This window comes from Cebus imitator, unplaced genomic scaffold (assembly GCF_001604975.1).
Source record: "Cebus imitator isolate Cc_AM_T3 unplaced genomic scaffold, Cebus_imitator-1.0 Scaffold33, whole genome shotgun sequence".
Taxonomy (NCBI): domain Eukaryota; kingdom Metazoa; phylum Chordata; class Mammalia; order Primates; family Cebidae; genus Cebus; species Cebus imitator.
The window spans coordinates 3626007-3650218 of NW_016107348.1; the positions used below are offsets into that span (position 1 = coordinate 3626007).

The following is a 24212-nucleotide window of genomic DNA, read 5'->3' on the forward strand; positions in this document are numbered from 1 at the left end:
TAGCCCCTCTTCTGGTGGCTGGAGCCATTTCAGCTCTGAAGCAGTATTTTACATAACCCTGCAGGCAGTGCTGAGTCAAGCCACCTGCAGAAGGTGATTGGTTATTGCCCAGCCTCTCTGTTTGCTGCAGACAGCATCCTGGATCCAGCTTCTGACACCTCCTCCTACTCCAGATCCTTCATTGTATAGTTGAGGAAACAGATTTTCTAGAAGACTGAGAGACTCCATCCCGATCATCCAGCTATCCAGTAACAGAGCTGGGTCAAAATCAAGAACACAGAGCTGACTACCAGACAATGCTCTTCCCTAATTGTCCAAAAGCACATTCCCCAATTAAGTGGAAACCATGCTGTAAACCAAAAGCAGCCTCTGCCCACAGATCAGTTAGGTCTTCTAATATTGACAAGATGGAATTGAAGAAGAGCACTTATGTCAGGATTCTATTTGGAATCTTGAGGCCGCCCAGCATGTAGTCAGCACACTGCATTGTTTCCTGTGTTATTGGTATGCATGCCCGTTCGCTCGGAGGCTGCATTCTCCACCAGGGATGGACTGTGCCTTGTTCATCTTTGTGCTTCCCCTCATCCAGCTGCTTACCATAGATTTTGCACAAAATGAGCACTCAGTACATCTTTTTAAACATAAATGAGTACCCAAAACACTCAACAGAACAGGGATGGCAAAGATGCTCTGTAGATTGAGAATGGGGGGTGGGGGAATAATCATCTGTATTTTCCAAAATAGAAAACTTAGGGGAGACAGCTGCCTACACATACACAATTACCAGGGAGTGGGTTCTAGATTCATGTACATTTTTTTTTTTTTTTTTTTTTTTTTTTTTGGAGATCAGTCATTCAGGGATTCTTCACTCTTCACTTCTTAGGACATGTTGTCTTAATTGCAAGCTCTGCAAACCTCTGATCAACGCTGTCCCTCCTAAGAGACCAGCACACGTGCAATCCCTTTGGAAAAGCTTAATCCGCCCTAATTGAGTCACAATACCAACCCAAATTAATTAGACTTTCAGAAAGTTGTCAACATCCTTCAAGATAACCTGGGCTGACTACTCCATAGCTTTCACAGGGGAGTACATGTTCAAATTCTAAAAGCTTGAAATTCTACCCGTGAGTCCTGAATAAAGACCCCTTTCTTTTCAAAGACATTCACTCCATTGGCTTTTTACTTCTCTACTATACAGAAGTATAAACAGAACATCAGACTCCAAGAAGGGTCGTAAAACTCCAAAGTTCCAAAAGCCTATTTCTGCAGTAGTTTTACAAAGAAGCAATCTGGTATCAGCTTGTTGTTTTGTTTCTTAAGAAACAGGGTCTCACTGTCACCCAGGCTGGAGTACAGTGGTGTGATCATTGATCACGGCAGCCTCGACCTCCTGGGCTTTAGCAATCCTCCCGCCTCAGCCTCCCAAGTAGCTAGGACTGAAGGCATTCACCATCGCACTTCACTAATTTTTTTATTTTAGTAGAGACAGGGTCTCACTATGTTTCCCAAGCTGGTCCTGAACTCCTAACCTCAAGCGGTCTTCCCACCTCAGCCTCCTAGGTAGCTGGGACTACAGGCACATGCCACCACACCCAGATAATTTGTTATGACTATTATTTTTTAGAGGTAGGGTCTTGCTATGTTGCCCAGGCTGGCCTTGAACCCCTGGCCTCAAGTGATCCTCCTGCCTCAGCCTCTCAAAGTGCTGGCATTATAGGTCTGAGTCACTGCACCTGTCAGCTTGTAACGCCTTATCAGAGTCCCCATCTCAGAAAACCGACATTGCACTCCTGAAAACCAAAAGCATTCCTGACAGAAGCAGAACCCAGCGTCTTCAGATCTAAAAGTCATCAAATCAGACAAATAAAATTCAACCTCTTCAATGTCTAGGTCTTGCTACTGCAGCAATCTAACCCTAAGCCTCCAATCACTAGTTTCACTACCATAAACTAATGACTTATTATTAACAATTGACAGCAAAATTTGAAATCTTATTCTCAAGGCACATTTATTTTGCATTTGATAAATAAAAGTATCATTAAAAAAAAAACCCACCATATCCTTATAAAATACCTTTAAGTAGAGAACCTGAAATAAACTAAAGGTGTCCTCTTTTTTTTTTTTTAATTGTACTTTAGGTTCTGGGGTACACGTGCTGATCATGCAGGATTGCTGCATAGGTGCACACATGGCAAGGCGGTTTGCTGCCGTCATCCCCCCGTCACCTACATCCGGCATTTCTCCCCATGTTATCCCTCCCTGCTCCCCCTGCCCCCTCTGTCCCTCTCTTGGCACCCTCCAACAGACCCCAGTGTGTGATGCTCCCCTCCCTGTGTCCACGTGTTCTCATTGTTCAACACCCGCCTATGAGTGAGAACATGCGGTTTGATAACATGTCCTCTTATTAAATTTCTCATATTCAGTTGACAGGTAGCAAGCATTTCCATCCCCGTTTTAGAATGAGGAAATAGCCTCAGGGACTTGAACTAAGTGAGTCAGTTGTGAGGCTAAAATAGAAACCAAACTTCAAGATGACCTTGAATAAAATACAGCCAGAAAATAAGGTGTAAATTGATAGTGACACTTGTTTAGCTTAATGTCACTCCAGAAAAAAAAGTCAGAATGGCCTCACAAAAAAAAATAGCATTACTGAAAATCCTAAATATTATTACACATTTGCCATTAACTTGGCAAATTCATCACATAAGCTTGCTGTTTGGGACATAGCCATATGTTACATATGCTAAATCAATGCTGTCTTTCCTTCCTAAGTGCAATCCACAGAGTACTAAAATGACTATTTGTCTCACAAAATTACTTGCTACAATATGTACTTATTCTCAGATTTTGCGTTTAATTTTAAAATCTAGTCAAACGTATTTATTAATTAGTTTATCTGGATCAGCAGCATAGTTGGAGGGAACTGCCCAGCAAATTGAAAGCAAAATCACTTCTAAAGACATCTGAAGACTGAGATTTCTGTTAAGACCACCCCACTACTTAGTAACAACACTGAGTCAAAATCAAGAACACAGGTCTGACTCCCTCCCAATGCCTTTGATTTAATTGTACCAAACCATTTTCTCCAATTAAGGGGAAACACTACTCCAAACTAAAAGCAGCCCTTCTGTTCCCAGATCAGCTAGGGCTTCTAATATCACTGTGACATATTTCAGAGGGGCATGAAATGTCTGTTTGAAGTCTTTCTCTTTACAAAATCCTCTCTCTTCCTCACCCATGCTCTGCCATGCCCAGGTAGTAAATGTCACTGGTTTCAAAGCCCAGTGAATTTGAACTTGCACATGATGAGAAAAAGCAAGAGATGAAAAGTTTGGCTGACATCAAATTGCCCTCTCCACACCGCAATATGCACAGCTATGTCTGCCTTTGTGGGAAACAAAAGGCGTTACAGATGAGGAAGGGAAGGATGGAACAGGAAGGATAGCAGAAGTTATGTTCTAGTAAAACTTAGACTCGGTAAGAAACTGAGGAGTGAAATGCAGCTGGGATAGTAAACCCTCAAAACAAAAAGCAACAGTAAAACTCAAAAACTGTCAACTCACGTGAACAATAAAATGCACAAAATATTCATTTGACTGATGCATAGCCCGACTCTCCCATAATTTGGGGGGAGGCCATTCAGTTCTATAAACAAGATCTTGCATTCCCAAGTAAGCCCATCATTCCAAACCCCTAAGCTAAACTCTCTCTTGTTAAAACTGCTGAGAATACAAAGGCTTCTTGGGATCATACTTTGAACCCAGAAAACAGAAAAGAAGGCCCTCATCTCACTGCATTTAAGTCATTCATCTTCTTTTCTGAATGTCCCTCTAGGCAGGAGGCTCTGTGAGAGAGGGCCCACAGAGGTCTGGAACACCTAGTACATACCTGGATCATCACAGGCCTTTGGTACAACTCTCACTAAATGGATGATTTGTCATGACGTGACCTGAATTCTACTTACACTTATGAGAGAGAAGCACATCAAAGGAATCTGCCCACCTCGTAGCTTCTTCTGTGGATAATCTCCTAGAAAAAAAGAAATATCTCTCTTGAATGTTTCTGAAATAACCTCCTTGCCCTTAACAACCACTAAGATTTGCTCAGGAAAACAAACGGGGACAATGTGGGAGTGGGGGGTAGTAGATGAAGGCTGTACCTGGATTCCTGCCATTCTGTCACTGTAAATTTGTGCATTCTTAAGAAATTGATGAGAAAAAAAAAAAAAAAAAAACCTCAGGGCTGGACTCCAGTGAGTTCTGTCTGTTGGCTTTTAGTCTAAAGAACAAAGCTAAGTAAGTACATGATTTAAAGGTGTCGAGGTAACAATGGAAAGAAATTGGTCTTAGAGTCAGAAAAGTTAGACTCAGCTCCCAGCTCCATCTCTTTCTGTCACCTAAATTTCTGCACTTCTGAAGTGGGGATAATGATGCCCACTACATAGTTTTGTGAAGGTTACACAAGGTAACATCAATGACATTTAATACAGCACCAGCAGTGCTGAATTCAGGTTACTTGAATCTAAACACATTTTTAGAGTAAGCTTGAACATTTATTTCCACATTGAGAGCTCAGATTGACAACTAAGAAGAACCAGAAGTATCCTTTACCACCCACAGTTTTGTGAGTGATGGATGATATGGCTTTCTTAGGAAGAAGAGGATTCCCATTCTTGGATCACTAAGCTATACATCCTGAAAAGGAAAATAAACATTCCTTTCACTCACATCCAGGGATATAAAAGGAGCTGCCAAGAGACAGGAATTTTTTTGTGGCTCATCTGGTCAGCAGCTCACTAAAGAAGGGAGCTATATAACTTGTCATATTACCCAGGGAATGGCACGTGGCCGTACTACTCACTTGAGAGCGCGGTTGGGTTTGTCTGGAAGAATAGCTGTGAAATCACTACACGAGTCTGACTTGTGAGACAGGCATCCCAGTCGGGTCCTCATCCCTTTGTTCCTGCAACAAGCACAGGGGCAGAAGGACGGGGAAACTCTCATGATCACAGCTGTCAGCTCTGTACAGGGCCCCTGGAGCTGCTGCTGCGGGAGCCAGCACTGCCCCCACCCTTCCCCAGGTGGTCTCTGAAGCCTTCATGCACAGGAAGAGAACACCTAGAGAATCAGTAACTACCTGAACAGTCACAGGTACCCTACCCGACCCCCTAGAGGCTTAATGCTTTTTAAAGCTGACACGGCAAGTTGATGGTAAGTCAATGAAGGTCATTAGCTTGGAAGAATTTCTAAATTAGGATTCTCTGTAGGGAAAAAAATATATAGTGATAACAAAATAACAATCTACATTTTGCTTTTCCACAAGGTTGACAAAGTAACAGCAGCAGCAGCAGCTCCTGATTGCAGAGACCCAGAAGGAGTACCCACAGCGGGAGCAGAGGGTGTTTGCAGGGTGCGCAGGGCATATCAGAGTCTTAGAGCACAAAGTAGGGGCCTCACGGCAGGTCAATTCCAACTCAGGTTCTCCCCACTCATCCCACAAATCTAGCTATAGTCAACCCATAAGATTGATGCCTGCAGGTAAGGAGAAGAGTAATTGGTACAATCAGCAATTAAGAATCAATGTCAGTTCTCATGCTTGCCTGACTAAGCTCGTGTATTCCTGTTTACATTTTGGCTTATCTCAAAAAGCATAATTAAATTTTTAACATGTATGTTTACATTTCTCATGTGTTTTATTTTCCAAAGGACCCATATAATGACATCAGGCACTTAAATAGTTATCTCTGGTAACAGATCCAATGAGAAGTTACTCTAATATCTCTTTCTGACTCCCAACATTAGCCTCTGTTTACCACTTTACATTTGTTATATGTTTAACTTTTTTGTTTAGAGACAAGGTCTTGCTATATTCCATAGGCTGGTCTCAAACTCCTGACCTCAGGTGATCTTCATGCCTCAACCTCCTGAGTAGCTGGGATTACAGGCCCAAGGCACCATGCCCAGGTAGCCTCTGTTAACCTTTAATTGGAGGTTGACAAACTATAGCCCTAAAATGTACCTGTGTATGCAAATAAAACTTTATTGAAACACAACACCACCGTTTGTTTACAAATTGTCTAAAGCTGCTTTCAACTACTAGGGCAGAGTTGGGTAGTTGCAACATGGCCCCAAAACCAGAAAATATTTACTCTCTAGCCCTTGACAGAGTAAGTTCGCTGACCCCTGACCTTTAACTATGACAACTTTTTGTATTGAGGGCAAAGGTAAGTGGGATGGGTTTAGCATAATCAAATCAGGATTTGAGAGTGACTTAGAAAAGGGAACTGCTGCTTGCACATTGGCAACAATTGGCCACAGAAAGAGCCATAGACGAGGCCATTCTGCATGTTGAAAGGTGTCCTTCTGGCCTAGCTTTCCTTCCTCTTTTTCCTAGGGGTGGGAAGAGACCTTAGGGATCATCCAATTGGATCTCTTTTACTTCGAATGGATTTTCATTCCTGGTAATTGTCTTTGTTCACAGAAATCTTATCCAAGAAATGTCTGCTGGGATGGTATTATATTTGGCAGGGATGGACAGCATTTGTATTCCATAGCACATCTCTGAAGAGCCTCTTAGGGCTGGAACATTCAAGTTCCCAGAAATATCCTCTCTCCTGCAAAAAACTGGGCCTGCACGTCCACTGCTCCCACCTTGAATCTCAGCCAGGCCACATTGTGAAGCCATACATTTCACCACATTTCCAAACATTGACTACTGCCATGCGCTATGCTCTCTCCTGAGACAGTGGGCGTCTTATGTCCACTCTCGCTTGCAAATTGCAGGGTGCCTGACGGCAGGCCATGTGAGCAGCTGATTAAGGACTCAAGTCATCGCATTCCATGAATTCAAGTAAAGGTCCTGCTCAGGCTGCCCCACAGACCAGAGCCCAACTTTCAGTGAGTTGGTTCATTCCTCACGCCTCAGGATCACCAGTCATAAAACACTCAGGTCACTGCCCTCCAAGACCAATCAAGAGGACTTCCAAAAAATGGCAAATCCACACAAGCCATTTAACAAGGTTTAGCAGGGGCCAGTGTAATGGTTGCTAATTGTTACCAAGACAACTGTGATTCTCCCAAATAGTTTGCAAAAATCTTCTACAAAATATTCTTTGGGACAAAATGATTTTATTTTTCTTCTTCCTAGCTAAGACCTCAGTGATAATCTTCTTAAGTCTGAAATAATGAGGGCAGAAGCAAGAGTCAAAGGTTAAGGATACTTTTAAAAGAGTAACAAGGCTTTCCCTCCTCTGTCTCCTTTCTGCAGCCCTATCCCAGGAACTCTCAGAGATCCCTAAATGGCTCCATACAAGCTCATGCATAGGCCCTCATTCCATCGCGTAAGTCCCTGCCAAGCTGTCCCACCGGTCGACGGGAGGGCTTCAGCTAAGGCAGGTCCTGCGTCTAAGACCACAGGCAAGAGGCACACACACAAGAACCGTGCAGTTCACACAGGAGGCCTATGGGGAGAGATGCAAGTGGACCACACATGGGCTCCGAAGGCTTGGGCCAGGCTCAAATAGCAAAGGGGTTGAGAAGGTGGAGAAAAGAGGAAAGGGTCAGGGGCAAGAAAACAGGCCATTGATTTCATTACCTGCGTGGCATCAGTAAGGCCGCCATACAGGCATCCGCTTACGGTTAACCCTTGGGCTGGTTTGCAGGGACGTCAGGGCAGGAAATAAGACTGCGGGGCTCAGGAATTTACCCTTGCACGTCCTCTCACCTAAAATCAAAGAATCTGCTGTAAGAGGGGCCACCCTCTCTCATCTGACTGCACTACACATCCTCTCAGATGGCTTCCGGCCAACAGAACACCTCCCCACACATCCCCACCAGGACCCACAATGTCCACTTGCCCTTAGCAGGAACGACAAACCAACAGTGGACAAGAATAGACTGTTGGTGGCTTCGTGTTGGTGATTGTTGGTTAGGAGTTCCGGATTCCCCAACCACTGGCCATCAAAAATAAAGTGGGACGTGTGCCTCAGGGGAGGCGTGGGTCTAACAAACCAAAATTTACTGTTCTCTTTCTCTTACTAAAGTGGGGCCCAAGTGACCGGCCAGCAGGCTTGGTGGGGGGTGGGGGAGTACTTGCTCCAAAATAATCTGATTGGATGCTGCTCTGATTCTTGCCTCCCTCCAAGGGCACCTGTCCCAGGTGGGAGTGCATGGAGACTCAGGAAAGTGGTAGTGGGAGGGAGGTTGGAGGAACTCCAAGAGAGGCTTGTCAGGCACCACACAGGCTTGCTCCTCTACAGGGATCACAGGTGCAGGCTGAAGAAATGAATATGCAAGTCGCCCTTTCTTGCCCATACGGAGCCTACATGACCTTCCTCAGCCTGGGGACTGGCCTATTCTTGACACGGAGCAGGAAGGACACGAGTGTGGAGGAAAAGGGGTCATGGAGGTTGAAAGCTGACTGACTTATAGTCTTCCTCTCCTGAGGATTCCATTCTCAGTGCTTCAAATCCTTTGTTCCCACAGAAGAACTCTGATAGGAAGAAACACGTGAGGAGAACTGCCTATCCATAAAGGGCTCCCCTGGGGAACTCTGACACCAAACATAGAATCCACTTTAAAGGAAACCTAATTTAGATAGATACGACTCCTATGTGAGCTACACCATTTAAATTATTTTTATATTACCACGGACATTTCACAAGTGCTTTTTAAAAATAGCTTCTTTAGTAATACTATAATTAATAAAATTAAAAGATCGCTTTGTTAAAACTAGAAAAAAACAATTGGTGAGACTGTGTGGAAATACTCATCATCACAGGGACATTTCTTTAACCTTTCTCCTAACCGGGCTTACATCTGCTTGCCCAGAAGTTGGGAAATCAAAGCCTTTGCAGCTGTGATGGTCCCTAGATGTCGTGTTTGGGACACCTAGGCCTCTTGCTGTGGGATATGGCCCCAGGGGAAGGGGAAACCCGTTCAGGGACCTTTGTTATCCTAGAGCCAAATGGAACAAGAGACGAGCCCACCTACGTCGCAGGCAAGGTCATGTGAGTCAGGGAATCCCCCAGCCTTCTGTCCCTGCCTTGTCTCTCTTCCCATCCCACGGCCAGCACACACTGGCTTGCCCAGGCTGTTCAGATGCCTGTCTCTCTCCTTCAGATCCAGCACTGCCCAAATTGCTGCTCAGACCCTCCACTACCCATTTCGTGCACTCAGCCACAGGCGCCACTAAATAAGAATCAGCAGGACACTCTGACCCAGCTGCCTTGTCCATCCCAGCAGGGCTTTTATCCCATTTGGCCCTGGACTTAGGAGAGTCAGAAGTTACCCAAGGCCCAGGAAGTTCAAAGGTGTGATTGACCCCACAGTGCACGCGCCCTCGTAGGTGGGCATCAAGTCACAGGTGCGTCGGGGCAGACGGGATGAGACATAATGGGAAGAGAGGATACTCAAGAATAAAACCAAGGTTAAAAGCAAAGAGCAAAGGTTTATAAAGATGGGGAGAGAAACTAGAGACTCAGCGTGAAGAAAGCAATCAATATGCATGAAGAGGCAAGTTAATTAAATATGGATAATGCAATCGGTGCACACAGACACCCTGGAGAGGAAAGAGAAAAGCAAAGGCAATACTCACTGTCTTTGGCCAGTCCTCATGGCCTGCGGGTCTTTGCCCACTGGATGGTCAGAGAGGCTGCGGGTTAAGGCGCTCTGGGGAAAAAGTAGATCTTTCATTTAGCGGTCAAATCCTCGGCAAGTGAAGGGCATGTGTGCATGAACACATAGGCGCACGTACACACATATACACACACAGCCATGCACAACACACCTCCCACCACTTGAGCCAGGCAGCAAGCAGCCCAGCTGAAAGCTCTTCTCTCTGCTTGTCACATCCAGTAAATACTGAAGCAGCCTACACCCAGCGGGCGGCAGCTCAGCTCCGGGGCACAGTCTGCACGCCCATCCTCATTGGCAGGATGCAGGAGGTGCCCCTGAGCTGAGCCCAGCCTCACTAACCTGAAGCTCCTCTGGCTGCAGCTCAAGGAGAAGTCCCCACAGCCCACATCTGCCTCCCACTGCGCCCAGAGGCTGTGCAAGGGGCAGCAAAGAATAGGTATTAACTCTTTCCAGTCACCAGTGAGCTGAAAATCAAGTGTCCAGGGGGGCCCTCTTCTAATGAGTTCCGCTGCTGGCTGAAGGTTGGCTGCTGCACCGGGAGCAGGGAGCATAAAGATCTTGCCCCAGACAGCTGCTGACAGCAGGAGCCACTCCAAATCAAGTCTCCTAATGAGCCAGGAGGAGGGGGGGCTGTCTTGCTGGGTGTGATGTGATGTGATAAATGCAGAGAGCAAGAAAGCTATGGGGCAGGTCACACATCTAAATTCCACCCCCTTTCTCCCAATTTCTATTGTGCTGCACTGCCAAGCCAAACCACACAGCCCTGAAATTAGCCCTCTGCCACATCTCAGCTGTGCCCCCTACTCCACAGAGGCATTTCTCCCCCAGCTCGTCTCCACTCCCACCCTAACCAGCGCCAACCACGCCACTCCCCACTTCTTAATGAGAAATTTCCACCTCCTCTGCCTTCCCAAACATGCATATTTCCAACTCTATGCTCCTGCCTCTCACCTGGTTTTTCCTACAGTAGAAACTCACCTCTCTCCCTCATCCATCACCTAGCAACTTCCCCCTACTTGCATTTGTTATGGAGTGAGATTTTTCCCTTTGTTCCGCCAAATCTGCACAATATCCCTATTTTTCTGTCTTTTCCATTTTTTTTTCTTCCAAACCGCCTTACCCACATGGGTCTTCACACTGCCTGCTTCAGTCCAGAAGGAGGACTCTCTTCCTGTTTGCCCTAGTGTAGTGGTTCTCCAAGCGTGGTCCCTGGACCAGCAGCGTCAGCATCACCTGAGAAGCATCCGAAATGCAAATGTTCAGGCCCCACCCCCAGACCTACAGAATCAGGAACTCTGGGGACGGTAAACAGGCTTCCAGGTGACTCTGATGCATGCTAAAGTTTGCAAACCGCCACCCTGGGAGCAAGCTTGCCTTCTTGTTATCCTCTACGTCCCTAAGGGTGAGTCTACACTCCCACTCAGGAACTAGCTCCAAAGACACATAACCTTTGCTGCAAGTCACTTCTGAAACCCTGAAGGCAGCAGAAACCTCAATAGAAAGTGATGGCTTTATAATAATGGAAATGGATTCCATTTTTTAAACCTTTTTATAAATATATAAAGCATTTTCATATGTTGTCACTCAACAATCCTATGCCATCATCAGAGAGGGTATTATTACCCTCAGACGAAAAAAACTGCGGCTAGAGAAGGTGATGTACCTTTATCAAAGCGACACAACATGCCAGAGGAGGCGCAAGGACCAGAATGTGAGTCTCGTGACTCTAACAGGGAGCCCTTTCTACTGCATCATACCAGGACCCCGTCTTCCTGGCAGATCTATTGGTGCATAACCTGAATTCTCTCAGTGAAACGATTCTGCTGCAACTACTCACTGCCTGATGATAAGACGAAATAAAAATTCTGATGCTGCCTCCACAATGACTCACTGCTTCTTTCTGATAACGTCCACAGTGCCCCTCTATTAAAGAAAGGGAACTTTGTGTTACAAAATGAGAAGCAAAAGAAAAGTTTCTCATTTCTCATTACCCCTTTCTTGAACCCTGTTGCTAACCGGGGTTTAGAACTTAAGCAGAAAGAGAACCCTTCATTTCTGGACATTTTCTTCGTACATTGCACCATAAAAAAAACTGGTACACAGATATACTGGTGAATAAAAGCCTATTGATAAGGACTCCCCTGATTCAAGATATGTTTACAGAATAAGGTGAAGCCACATAGCTCATGTTTAATGAGCAGTTAGTATGTGCCAGACATGATGCCCAACATTGCATTTGAGTTATCTATTTAATTTTCAGAACAAATTTACAAAGCCAACACCTGTATCACCCCCACCGCCCCGCCTTTACAGATGGAGAAATAGAGACAGGTCATTGAAAAGCGGCAGACCTGGTATCTGGCACCAGACCTGACGCTTCCAGCCTCTGCTATGCTCCTCACTTTAACACAAAGGTAATGCTGTCATTGGACACCTCCCACCAGCCCTGAAACAGTGCAACAAAGGCCTCCAAGTTTCGTGCTGCCCGGGTCAGTATCCAGGGGGTAAAGGCCCCGAGGAAAGACAGCAGGACTGCAAATGGGCCTGAGTCGTAAGTGGACACTAATCAATGTTAACCAGGCATCAGAATCTTCAATTAGCCTTTGGAGAAATAATATGGTCACAGGAAGTCAATAAGTCCAAGGTTTAAGAAGAGCTATACTAAACAAGAAAAATGTAAAAGCAAGAACAGGAATATGAAGAGCAGAAGGACAAGTGTGCGTGGACATGAATAACACGAGGAAACAGAAAATTAAAACTAGTCCAAGCTTTTTTTTTCCTAACCAAAACACGCCTAAACGCCAAGGAGCAATCACGAAGCACCGCAGTTTGAGAAGCACAGACCTAGCACACGCCCCTCTCACGAGAAAACACCAGCATAATCTCCCGAACAGGTCAGAGCATAATTTCAGGGAGGAAAATTAAGTTCAACCTAAAGTAAAGCGTTCTAGCATTGTCTTCTTTCCTGAAATCAATAAACGGAGAAGGCAAGCAGGTTTACGTGCTCGTGAGAAAGTATTTCATCTCCTTGGATGCTGCATTCCCCGGGCTTAGAGCTCTGGGTTCTTTTCCGGCTACTGCTCCTGACTTGCTAGCTGGAGACTTGGCACAAGACACCTCAACTGGCCACAACTCACATTTCTTACAGGAAGACAGTGATTGCAAGCCCGGCTCCTGCCTCCTGGCTATCCTGCCGGTCTCTGCACTTCCCAGTCTATACTCACTCCCCTTGGGAGGCCCTGCCTTCTCCAGGCATCCACCACTCCTCCAGAATCAGCGCTTCAATCTTGCCTCTTCAGCTCCAGGCTGCTTTTCCAGAGGTTTGCTGGACAGCTCTCACATCTCAGACCCTGCACGCTGTGCTGTCTCTAAACCATCACCTCCCCCCATCCTCCATTCCTGCTGGGTTCCCTGTATTTGCTGGTGACATCGCTCTGCCCAAGTCCCACAAGGGACCCTAACCCTAACCCCAACAAGTACAGACATTTCTGGTTTCTTTTTCTCCGTTTGCCTTCCTAAATTGGTTTTTAAATCTTGTCATATTTATGAAATATTTATCAACTTCATTCCCTCCCATACATTGATGCTGCCATGTGAGAGGTCATTCAGCCCCCAGTGCCTGCACAACCCCCTACCCCCTCTTAAATAACTGATCTCCCTGCCCTCGTTTCTCTCTCTGCCTGCCCACAAACCTTACACGCTACACTACCACCAGAGTACCACTGAACAGACACCATAAAGTGGATCATCTGTGCAATCATCTTTGATGGGCTCCATTGCAGCTTCTTGTTCTGACTGACAGTGAGTTTGTCCCATTTGTCTATCCCCAGTTTTCTATCCCACACACATGCCTGATTCCTCTGCTGTCCCTTCTGCCCGGAATGTCCCTACCCTTGATCTGCCTGTTAACTCCCAGTTTCTTCCCTAAACCCATTACCTCAAGCTAAAAATTCTCTGTTCCAAACCCTTTGCAGAATTCTCCCAATCAGAAGGAACCCCCTCCATCCCAATAGCACCACCTTGCTGTCTGACAGCTCACATCACAGGCACATTTTATTCTTGAGATTTATGTTTTCTGATCCTCTCAACTGACTCTGTGCTCCAAAAAGACAGACCCTTATACTTACTCCCCTTACTATTAATTCTCATTGCCTCGCAGAGAGCAGGTGTTGAGTAAATATCGGCTAAACCTGATTCTGAGTTCATGAAAAAAATCTGAAAAATCACCGAGGATTCCTTATGGCAGAAACATGTTAGACTTCTGCAGCCTCCTGGTCAAGACTGCAGTCAATAGAATGCTAATGACACTTTGGATCCGCTGCACAGGTACATAAGGCATTTGCAAACGAACCCAATAGCCTGGTCAGGGCAGAGTGGAATTAATCAAGAGCAAAAGAAGCACCTGGCATTACCACACAGACCATGAGAATGTAATTAAATTGAAGACAAAGGGAGTTTAAATCTGCAATGTAATATTTTTTAAAGCCATGAGAGTGGAGGCGGAGGTTTATTGCCAAATGCCTCTGTGTGTTTATCTAATCAACATATCACCTAGGATAATACCACATTTAAAGCTTTTAATAAAACAGTCATTTGGATATTAGATTTGAATTCTGGTCAGCATGCTAAAGCTCTTCCGTAACTCTTTTAAAAGCAATTTCCACTTCGTAGCTTCCTAGTAACAGTAGAAACATGAATCAACATATGCTGCATTGATTTAGGGTTTCCATGGAGACTGGAAGGACACAGGGAAGGGCAGGACAGAAGGAGGCCACTTGGCCCAAAATTCTACTTTAAAAAATGCATCTCAATCTCATTCCTCTGAGCATTAGCAGCCTCATTTCCTGTTCATCACTTCAAGCATCCACATATTTAATTTGTAATAACCCTGCTCAACTCCTCATAAGGAACATCAGAGGGGACGTGGAGAGAAGTCAGCAGCTAAAGCTGTGTGCCCATGAGGTTTGCAAAGCAAACCAAGAAGCACAGGGTTTGGAATCAGAAGAAAGGGTCTTTGGTACTAACTCTGCAATTAACTAGCTCCATGACACTGACTACCACTACTAGCTCTGTGATCACTAACCTCACCAAGACCTTCCGGCTTCAATTTCCTCATCTGTAAAACACAGATTAGCACACCTGCCCAGTCTATTTTTCAGGGTGATTATATGAAAAGAAGTTAGAAAGTCTGTGGGGGAAATGCCCTGTAAATTCCAGTACATCACACCCTATTATTATATTTGAAGATGATCTTGCCTTCCCTTTAAATGGAAGGTTGCCAGTGAGCAAGTAGATGCAAAAAACAGATCCCTGATTTAGTGAAGAGTAGACTGACTGGAAAAGAAAGAGCAGTGGATTTGACAGCCCTGAGTTTCAACCCCAACTCTCCGTAACTTTCCAGATTAAGGGCAGACCCAGAACTGTGGGCAAGCTACTCACCCTCTCTGAGTATCATTTTCATCATAGGGGAAATGAAAATAATAACAGTAGCAATATCATGGTCTTGTTACAAGGATTGAATTAAATGATGTAATGGAGTCTTTACCACAATTCTTGACAGGTGGCAAATAGCTGGTGTGAGCCACATTTATCATTATTCTTAGTCTTTTCAACTATATTTTATCATCTGTAAAATGGGAATTAAACTTCCTACTATGTCTTCATTTTACATAGGGGATTACTTAGATGTCTGTTCAACTATTTAATAAGCTGTTTGGGAAAAGGTGCTTTATAAATAGAACATCATTATTTAAAGGTTCATTTTTTTACCACCTGCTCACCGAGGTGAGACAAAATGTATAGAATAGCACATCTGTGGCGATTCTCGAGCTTCAGTGGCTGGGGTTATGTAAGTCTCTGTTCCCTTTCTCACCTCCTTTTGTTCCTCCTGGGCATTCATTTGTCTCCTCACCGCTCACTGCAGGGTTTTCCTCTTGCCAACCTCTTTTCTTTATTCACTATCTTTATGCTCCCCCTTCTAAGTGTGTCTAGAAAAAATTTTCAAAGTTAAATTTTGAAGCCTTTGGTTTCTAAACCTGCAATTCTTCCTTAGGACTCCTAAAATGAAATGGTATAGCAATACCAAGGGAAATGGAACAAAATCAGGAGATGTTGGAGGATTACACAGTGCTGCCTCATAGACAATGGCCGTCAGGGTTTAAAATAAAGCTTGAAAACACATCAACCAAATGTAATAATACATGGACTTGGTGTTGAATTCTGATTCAAATGAAAAAATTTAAAAATAATACGGTGCAATTGAGAAAATCTAAACACTGATTAGATATCTTATAGTATTAAGATGTTATTCATTTTTAGTGCAATTTTGATATTGAAGGGTTTTTTAAAGAGAAAAGCATACCTCTTATCTTTTAGAGATATACTATGAAATATAATTGAAATGATATGCTATCAGCGAACTGCTTCAGAATCATCTTGGGTGGGAAGCTGGGTGGTAGGTGCATAGGGACTCATTGTTCAGTTCTCTTGATCTGTGTATATTTGAAATTGTGCCTACAATGTGTTGCTTCAGTTTAAAAAGGCAACAAAGTGCAAGACAACTGAAATACAGAAGGAGGAGACTATTTGAATGGGACTTGATTTTCTGTACATTTTCTATTGTAAGTTTTTCTCCCCTTGAATAAATCTGCTTTAAGAAAAACCTATTATTTGATGCCTAGGAAGCAGGTGCTAAAATTCACAGCAGTTTAGAGTGGGTATAACTCCTAGACATCACCTACAGAAGCCAAACTTTAAAGACTTTGTCCCAGGTCACACTTCTCAGAGGCTTAGGCAGGACTCCAGCTCACAGTTCCTGGGTGGAAGCCAGCCGCATCCTTTGTTCCAACTGCTGAGCTGCCCATCTACACATGCAGAATCCAGGGCCAAAAGTTAACACTGGACAGGGAGACGAAGGATGGCCTGTTTGCTCACCTCCCCAGCCCTTGTCATAAGATTCCTGTTATGATCGCAGCCTTAAACACTGAACTCAGGTTTTACAAATTATCTTTCCAGTGGCCAGCTAGTTTTTGTGAAGGCAGCCGAAGGGGAGGAAGGTAGAGTGGAGAGACAGCTCGTGTAACACACACAGCCCTTCAGACCCTCACAACCCGACCTCCTGTCCCATCAAGATCATCGAGGCCTCAGATATGAAATCCCTGGACCTCTTTTCACTTCCTAACCCCTACTAATTTATCCATGTTAAGCACACCCTGACTTCCTTTCCGCTGCTTTCAGATGTGTCTACTCGAGACGAATCTTTCCTCCCGTGGCCTCCCAGCTGTCCTTTCCCATGGACCCTGCTTTATGAACTCTCTCTCTCTCTATTTTCTCCTTCTACCGTGTTATTCTGCACTCAACAATAACAACGTTCTTCTCTTTTATTTAAAAAAAACATTCCTCCTGGGTGTTTCTCCTTTCATTGGCAAAACTGCCAGCGAGTCTCCTCTGCTCTCTTACTTCCTAATCCCTCCTAACCCCTTTGCCATTTGGCTTCCACACCCACCATTCCTCCGAAATGCAGCCTCCAGACTGTCAGGTCCAGTGGAAATGTTCCAGTACTTGTCTTTATGAACCTCTTTGCTGCCTTTGCCATGGTGGCCATTCATTTCTCGCATGTGTCTCCCTTGACTTCCCGACACCACGCTTCCCTGGCTGCCCTTCCCCTTGCTGTCCTTTGCTGGCTCCTCCTCCTCTGTCCACCCCATAAATGCTGGTATTTTCCTTCCCCTATAATCTTAACTTCCTGCTCTTCTCACCTTGCATGCTACTTGGGCAATCTCATCCTTGCCAATAGTCCTAACTACGTTGGCTACATTGACCATTTCTAAATATTTTTCTCCAATTCTAGCTCCTGTCCCAATCACGTAGACTCCGATAGCCCTTGGGTTGCTGAACGTACCCCTCAGATATCCTACAGGCCCATCAACAGCAAATCTATCTAAATAATAGGCGCATCATATCCCCATCTTTTCTTGGCCCATTTTATCTGCCACCCTCACCATGCCCACCCCCCGCCCCACCCACATCCCCTACACACACATACAAACCTTGGCTTCCTCTGGAACTGCTGATCTCACTTTCTGGCACCACCATCTACTGAGTAACTCAGGCCAGAAATAGGAAAGTAATTACAGGCAACTCCCTTTCTCTCATCTCCTGTCGACAACCAATTACCAAATCATACTGATTAAATCTTTCATAGTTTTCAGATCTGTCTCCTCCCCTCCGTCCTTGCTACCACTGCTCTGGCTCGTGTCCTCATGGTCCTGGTTCATGTCCTCACAGTCTCTGGTCTCCGTGAGATAGCCTATTTTCTTAAATGCAGCTCCATTCTGCAGCCAAATCACCTGTTTAACCATTCTGCAGCCAAATCACCTGTTTAAGTCACAAACATGACAGCATTTCCTTCTCCTCAAAATCTTTAAGCTCTCCGACTGTAGGGATAAAGTTCCAGCTTAATAACCATCCTGATACACAAACTCCCCCAGGTCTAGCTACACTGAGAGTCACCTCCACTCCCCTGGCTTGTGCTTCAGGCCCCAATAACTCTACACTTTTCACAACCATGAGCACACATCACAGGGTTCCATGTCTTTGGGCCTCCTTTATTCCATTTCCTCTGCCCAGGATGTCCTTGATGAGTGAGTCCTGCTCATCCTCAAGCTGCACTCCAGGAAGACTTCTCCAAAAGTCACCTGAACACCCAAGTTCAGGAAGTGTCCTCTGTGTTCTTATGGCTTCCAGGCACCTACTCTATGTCAGCACCCGGCATAGCTGGGTACCTGCAACTCTATTCTCCTAACCAGACCCTCAGTTCGTCCAGGGCAGGGAGCATGTGTTTATTCATTCATTCATTCATTCATTCATTCATTCAGTCAGTCAGTCAGTCAGTCATCCGACTAACATGTGTCTCCTATGTGCCAAGCAATGCCTCGGGCATGGGTACATTACATTCCCTATGTACATTGGCCAGGTAAAAAATGTATTTTTCATCTCTACATCTCCAAAATGTAGCAAAGGAAGAGGTTCAGTTAATGTGTGTTGAGCTGACATGAGCCCCCCAGCAGGTAGGTGAGGAAACTATGTTTGGTGTACAATGCTGGCCAACAGAGACAGCGTAAAGTCACAGAGTGCCTCAGGCTTCAGGGTCAGCAAAAGGGGTTCAAGCTCCAACTCTGCCCCTTTGTGGCAGGCTCTCCTTGGCTTAGGACCTTGCCTTCTCATCTTTGACATCAGAATTACTAAGGCAAGGCCCACTTTCTGTGTTACTGCAAGAATGCAGTGACTACATAAGTAAACATGGGACGTAAATCACTTAGGCTTATGAAAACATTCAGTCACAGGGAGAACACCAGAGTCAGAGAAGGCAGAAGCCCCACACCCATGGGGAGGGGTGTGGAGGCTGCATGGACAGGACAGCAGGGCCAGAGGCAGAGAAGCAGAGGGATATAGCTTTCAAAGCCACGGAGCTGGAAGGTAAGCATGAAACCCTGCCACAGCTGAAATGTGGCTCTCCCTCCTATCTCTCAGTGCCAGAGTGCTGGTTATCAATCTCTTCCCCTTCTCAGATGGTAACGAAAGCTTTACCGTTTGCCATCAGGGTCTACAGCTGTGGGCAGAGAGCAGCTTCAGCACTCTCCCTCCTCTTCTGAATATAAAATAAGCTCTTTCTAATCCTCCATTTTTAATGACTTCAGGCAATGGCTTTCATGTCCTCCCTCCCCGCTCCATCCTACCCAGATACCTAGAATCACGCCGCAAGGAGAATCCACAGCCATCAGACCCAGCAGTGGGGTTCAGCCACAGCAACAGCAGCAGGGAATAGTGGAGTGGAGCCTGGGACTCTGGGGACAGTTCTCCCATTGGAATCTGCTCCGAAATTCACAGAGAACTGGGAACTGAGAGCACTCAGTGAGAGGCCTTGCTTTCGGGCATGTGCCGGTGAACGGTAATGTCTGTGCTGGGGGCGGGAGGAGGGACGAGGGCTGTGTGGGTGCACTCTGATGCATGGAGATGCTGAGCAAATTCTCCCTGACACTTTTTCTTGAGAGACAAGGCCCTGAGAGTAATCTACCTTAAGCCACTCAGCTTTCCTGAGACCCTCTTCCTTCTAGAACCTTTTGTTGCTGAATTCAAAAGGCTTTGGGAAATTTGAGAACACTGACAAATTCCATGCAGAAAATACTGGCAAAGGTTCTGATGAGGATGCTGATGTTTCTTGGACAGTGAAAAATACCCCATGGCATAGAGGAGAAGCAAGGAAGTATGTCTAACAACTCTAGAAACGTAGGTGTTTGGACAAAGAAGAAACCAGCATGCACAAAACAGAGAGCCTGGGATAGGCTATTCAGGAAAATTGTTCTAAGCCATAAAGTCATTATATGTAACAAAACTTATATTTGTGTAGCACCGTCACAAGTTGGGGTTGGTCTATACAAATAAGAGTTTTGTCACTTATAATCACAAGTCACAAGTTGGAGTTGGGATTGAGGAAGGAAGGTGGAGAACAGAAAGAACATTTGAGGCTTAGCACCTGCTAACTAGAAAGAATAGGCATATTTCTGCATCCTTGCTCCTGGTGAGGGTGGCGGGTTTAATGGCTCTGAGGAGTCTGTTCAAGAGTAAATGGGGATGAGGATACAAGGACAGGTGCCTTCACTTCTCTGGCTAAACTTCATCAAGTTTTTTTAACCCTCCTTGAACCTCAATTTGTTTTGGGAAGTTGGGAGAATTCAACAGCATCACGTAGGGCAAGAACCTAGCAAAATTGCTCAGCACATCTTGACCACTGGGAGTTATCATTCCTTTTAGTTGATCCTCACACGCTCCTTTGAAAGTGAGCCAGGCACTTGTTACCACTCCCATCTTACAGATGAAGATGCTCAGTACCCTGAGTGGAGGGCCCAGGGTAATTCAATTAAAGGCCCTAGGAAGACTTGAACCCAGGACCTCCAGTACTTGAACCCAAGACCTCCAGCCCATGCTGCTGCTAACCCATGGCTGAGATCCACACGTGGAGGGATTTTCTTAACAAAAGGATGAGGGTGTGGCTCAGCTGTCCATCCACACTCTTGCTCTGTCCCCTGAGAGCCCCTAGCAGCAGTGGCATGGCTGTCGTGACTAAGGAACCGTGTTCTCCAGGTCAGAGTTCACTGATCCACGGGAGAAAGACCTTGGCCTAACTGGCACATTTCATTCACCTAGACAGATACGAGCAAGTTTCCAGATCCCTTTGTGTGTTAGGCACTATATGAAAAGATTTTTTAAACAAAGACGAAGCTAAGAGGATGTGATAGCTAAGGGAGGCTTACCTTGGCCTGGCCATGGTGAGATGTGGGCCACGCTGTATACTCTACTCTCCACTCACCCAGCTTTCCAATCTAACACACACTTCTTTCAGGAAACCTGCTCTAAGAATGGGTGGAGAGCAAAGAGTTAATAAAGACTAGTTTACTGGAGTGATTGCTCACCGGACTCTCATTCTCAAAACAACAACCCCGTCAGCAGCGTAATACCATGTTGCATGTTCAGAGCTTTTAACTGTAACCAAGCACTACTATGATCTCAAGAATACAGTTTTCTCACTCCCACCTGCCAGCACATCCTCCATTTCCCAGGAAAACTCTAAAGCTATTAAAATCTATAGGAATAAATAATCCAGAATTAACCCAGAATTAATAATAATAATCCAGAATTAATTATGCTTTAGGATGGGGTACGCTTTCTTTCATTATTTCATTAGACTGTAAGTACCCCAAGGTCAGGACCTACAAAGACTTGCAAGCCAGGCTCTCAGTATGTAGCTGAACAATAGGTTGATATCGAGTCACTCTGTCACAGAACAAGAAGAGCAACTCTCCCCACAGTGCTCAAAAAAAAAAAAGTCACTAACTAGACAGCGCTGAGAAGGACCCATTTAGCTGATGCCACAGACTCTTCAACCCCTGTAAGAGGCAACTGTGCCCTCAACTCATTGCTTAGAAATTGGTGACCTCCAATTTTAACCTCCCTCCAACTCATTGTGATTGTGAGTCCTTCTGCATCGGAATGTGTCGCCAACATTAGTCACCAGCAACACTAGAGACCTGCACACGGACTGGAAACAAAACAGATGCTGTGTGCAGCCAGACTGCTGTGCAAGCAACCCATTTAAAACAGCAGCAGAAAAAGACATGAATGAAACTAAAAATAAAGAGACAGTGCTATCGTCCTGATGTCAACCTATGATATTTTCAGAGCCCCCCTAAGAGAGCTGAGAGAAGAAACAGGATCACCTTTGAACAGAAAGCAGGTTTTAGGGGACCTGAGGAGTTGGGGTTGAGGAAGGAGGATGGAGAACAAAAAGGACATTTGAGGCTTGCCACCTGCTAACTGGGAAGAAAAGGCATATTTCTACACCCTTGCTCCTGGCGGGGGTGGCGGGCTTCACGGTTCCGAGGATTCAGAGAGTAAATAGGGACAGTGACAGAAGGCCAGAGCCTTTTCTGCCCTGCAGTGTCCTGCACCTCTCAGCAAGGCTTACAGCCCAGGCTGACCTGCCCAGGGACCCACTCAAGCTCTGCTGGAAGGAGCTGCCCTCTCTTACCTGCCTGGCGGTGGGCAGTGCAGCTGGGAAGGTGTGGCTGGTGCGGGCCCCAGCTGGGCATGGCTCGGTGAGGCCCTGAGTGACAGAGTCAGCCACCTCCTCCTGGCATCTGGGAGAGGGTGGCAGAGGGTGGCCCACTTCACCCAGCGCCCCTAGAAGAGCGGCTGCAACATGCTGCTCCCGCCGGCTCCGCTCCTCTCCAGGCTCTGCATCTCATGAAAAGGGAAAGAGCAAGTGAGCGGCAGGGGAGGGGGTGGGGAAGCAGAGGGAGGGGAGAGGGGCACTCTGACAGATGATGCGCACTGCCACGCAGAGTCGGGGGAGGACCGCAGGCTCCAGCAGGATGGCACTGCCTGTGTGGCTCTCCCGCTCCCAGCTCGCTCACGGGCAGCTGCCGGCCGAGGGGCTGGTGGCTCTCCAGAATTCAGGGAGAGGCAGAGCTCAGAGGGGATGGCAGAGGGGGAGGTGAGGAAGGAAGGAGATCACCTGGGGCATGAGGAGGTGAAGCAGGGTAGCTGGCTTGTGGGAGAAAGGATAACCTGCTTATGCTCAAAATCATTCCAGGGTGAAAGTGGTTGCTTTATGAGAGATGGTGAAGGGGGAAAGATAAAGCCCCATATTCCTGGCCTGGCTTCAAGGTGGTCTCTCTCTCTCTCTCTCTCTCTCTCTCTCTCTCTCTCTCCTTTCATAGCCAACAAAGCCACTTTTGCTTAGGATTTAAGCAATAGCTATGGCAATTTATATCAAGCACATCTCCAACTTTCTCACAGAGGCAAAAAAAAAAAAAAGACATGAAAGAGTGTAATGCATGAAATGTTCTGTGTCTTTTGTCACATTCTACTGCAAACAAGCCTGACTGTCCCCTCGACCACCTGCCTATCCTGTGGTCGGGGGGTCGTGGTGCCAAGAGCAGGAGCAAGAGGGAGCATCGGGGGGAGATGGAGAGAATGTGATGCCTCTGTATGTGAAGGTCCATTTGGAGAGCCAGGAGAAAACCTCCTGGACAGCTTGGGCCAGTGCCTAGAGCAGCTTTGGAGTGCAGAGATGACCCTTCACGTGGATCCCACAGTCTCCTGGACCTCCCATGTACTGAGGCAGGTTCACTGCATAGGCCCGGAGCTTACAGTCACCAGCTCTATTTACAACCACAGCCAGAGAAATAGATCAACAAACCCTGGAAGCCAGAGGAGACCAAAGGAAGCTGCAGCTGGGGAACTCTCCACAAGCACAGCTAATGACGGGAAGAGCGCTCTCAAGCAAGGGCCTTCTCTGGAGGGAGGGAACAGGAGGCAGAGGGAGCGCAGAACAAGACTGCTGCAGGTCTCCAGGGAGCTGTCCTTCCCTGCTGCACTCTGGGTGTTCTCAGTCAAGCCTGACTCCAGAGATCCTGACAAGCACTGACCCATGAGATGACCCCTCAGGGGACAGGTCACCAGTTCACTGCTGCACCATTTCATCAAAATCAGGCTGATTTAGCAGACAATCTTGGGAACCTACTGTGTGCTGTGGGGGAATGTAGTGACGACTAAGACCTCCTTGTCATGTCTTAGGTGATCCAGAGGAGGAGAGAGAGATTTAAATAGAAATAGCTGACTCCAATGCATGGAGAAGTGAGTTAAGTACTCACAGAGCTTGGCAGAAATGCTGGGGGAGCACAGAGGAAGAGCGATTAAGTCCCACTGGAAGTTAGAGAAATCGCCTCAGACAAGGCATCTTCTGGACACAGCTTGCACCCTGAAAGGTACATCTGGGTTTTGACAAGCACAGTCAACTGGGCTAGAGAACGCAAGGCTGAGGAACAGCCTGGGCAATGGCACAAAGTCTAGCAGTACCTGGTTGTTTGGGAAACAGAGAATGTTCTTTTTAGGGAAGCAGGAGATAAAAGTAGTGTGATAGGACCCCCGTAGTGTGATATGACCGCCGCAGTGTGATAGGACCGCCGTAGTGTGATAGGACCCCCATAGTGTGATAGGACCCCCGTAGTGTGATAG

General features: G+C 46.1%; 1 protein-coding gene across 10 annotated transcripts in view; it reads right to left on the reverse strand.

Annotated features, from left to right (window-relative positions):
• RGS8 (regulator of G protein signaling 8) overlaps nt 1-22307 on the reverse strand; it is a 41513-nt gene extending 19206 nt beyond the window's left edge. For 3 of the 10 annotated variants that reach the window (XR_005199439.1, XR_001823823.2, XM_017524488.2), the window contains exons 1-5: nt 22222-22307; nt 10756-10868; nt 9595-9668; nt 4861-4962; nt 3965-4029 (exon numbers count right to left, since the gene is read on the reverse strand). Coding sequence is in view for 8 of the 10 variants with exons in the window: in XM_017524488.2 (XP_017379977.1) it covers nt 3965-4029; nt 4861-4962; nt 9595-9668; nt 10756-10761 (247 nt within the window). In the remaining 2 variants the exon portion in view is untranslated. The other 7 variants (XM_017524489.2, XM_037737057.1, XM_037737058.1 and 4 more) reach the window with 7 other exon arrangements.
• Nucleotides 22308-24212: the final 1905 nt, after the last annotated feature.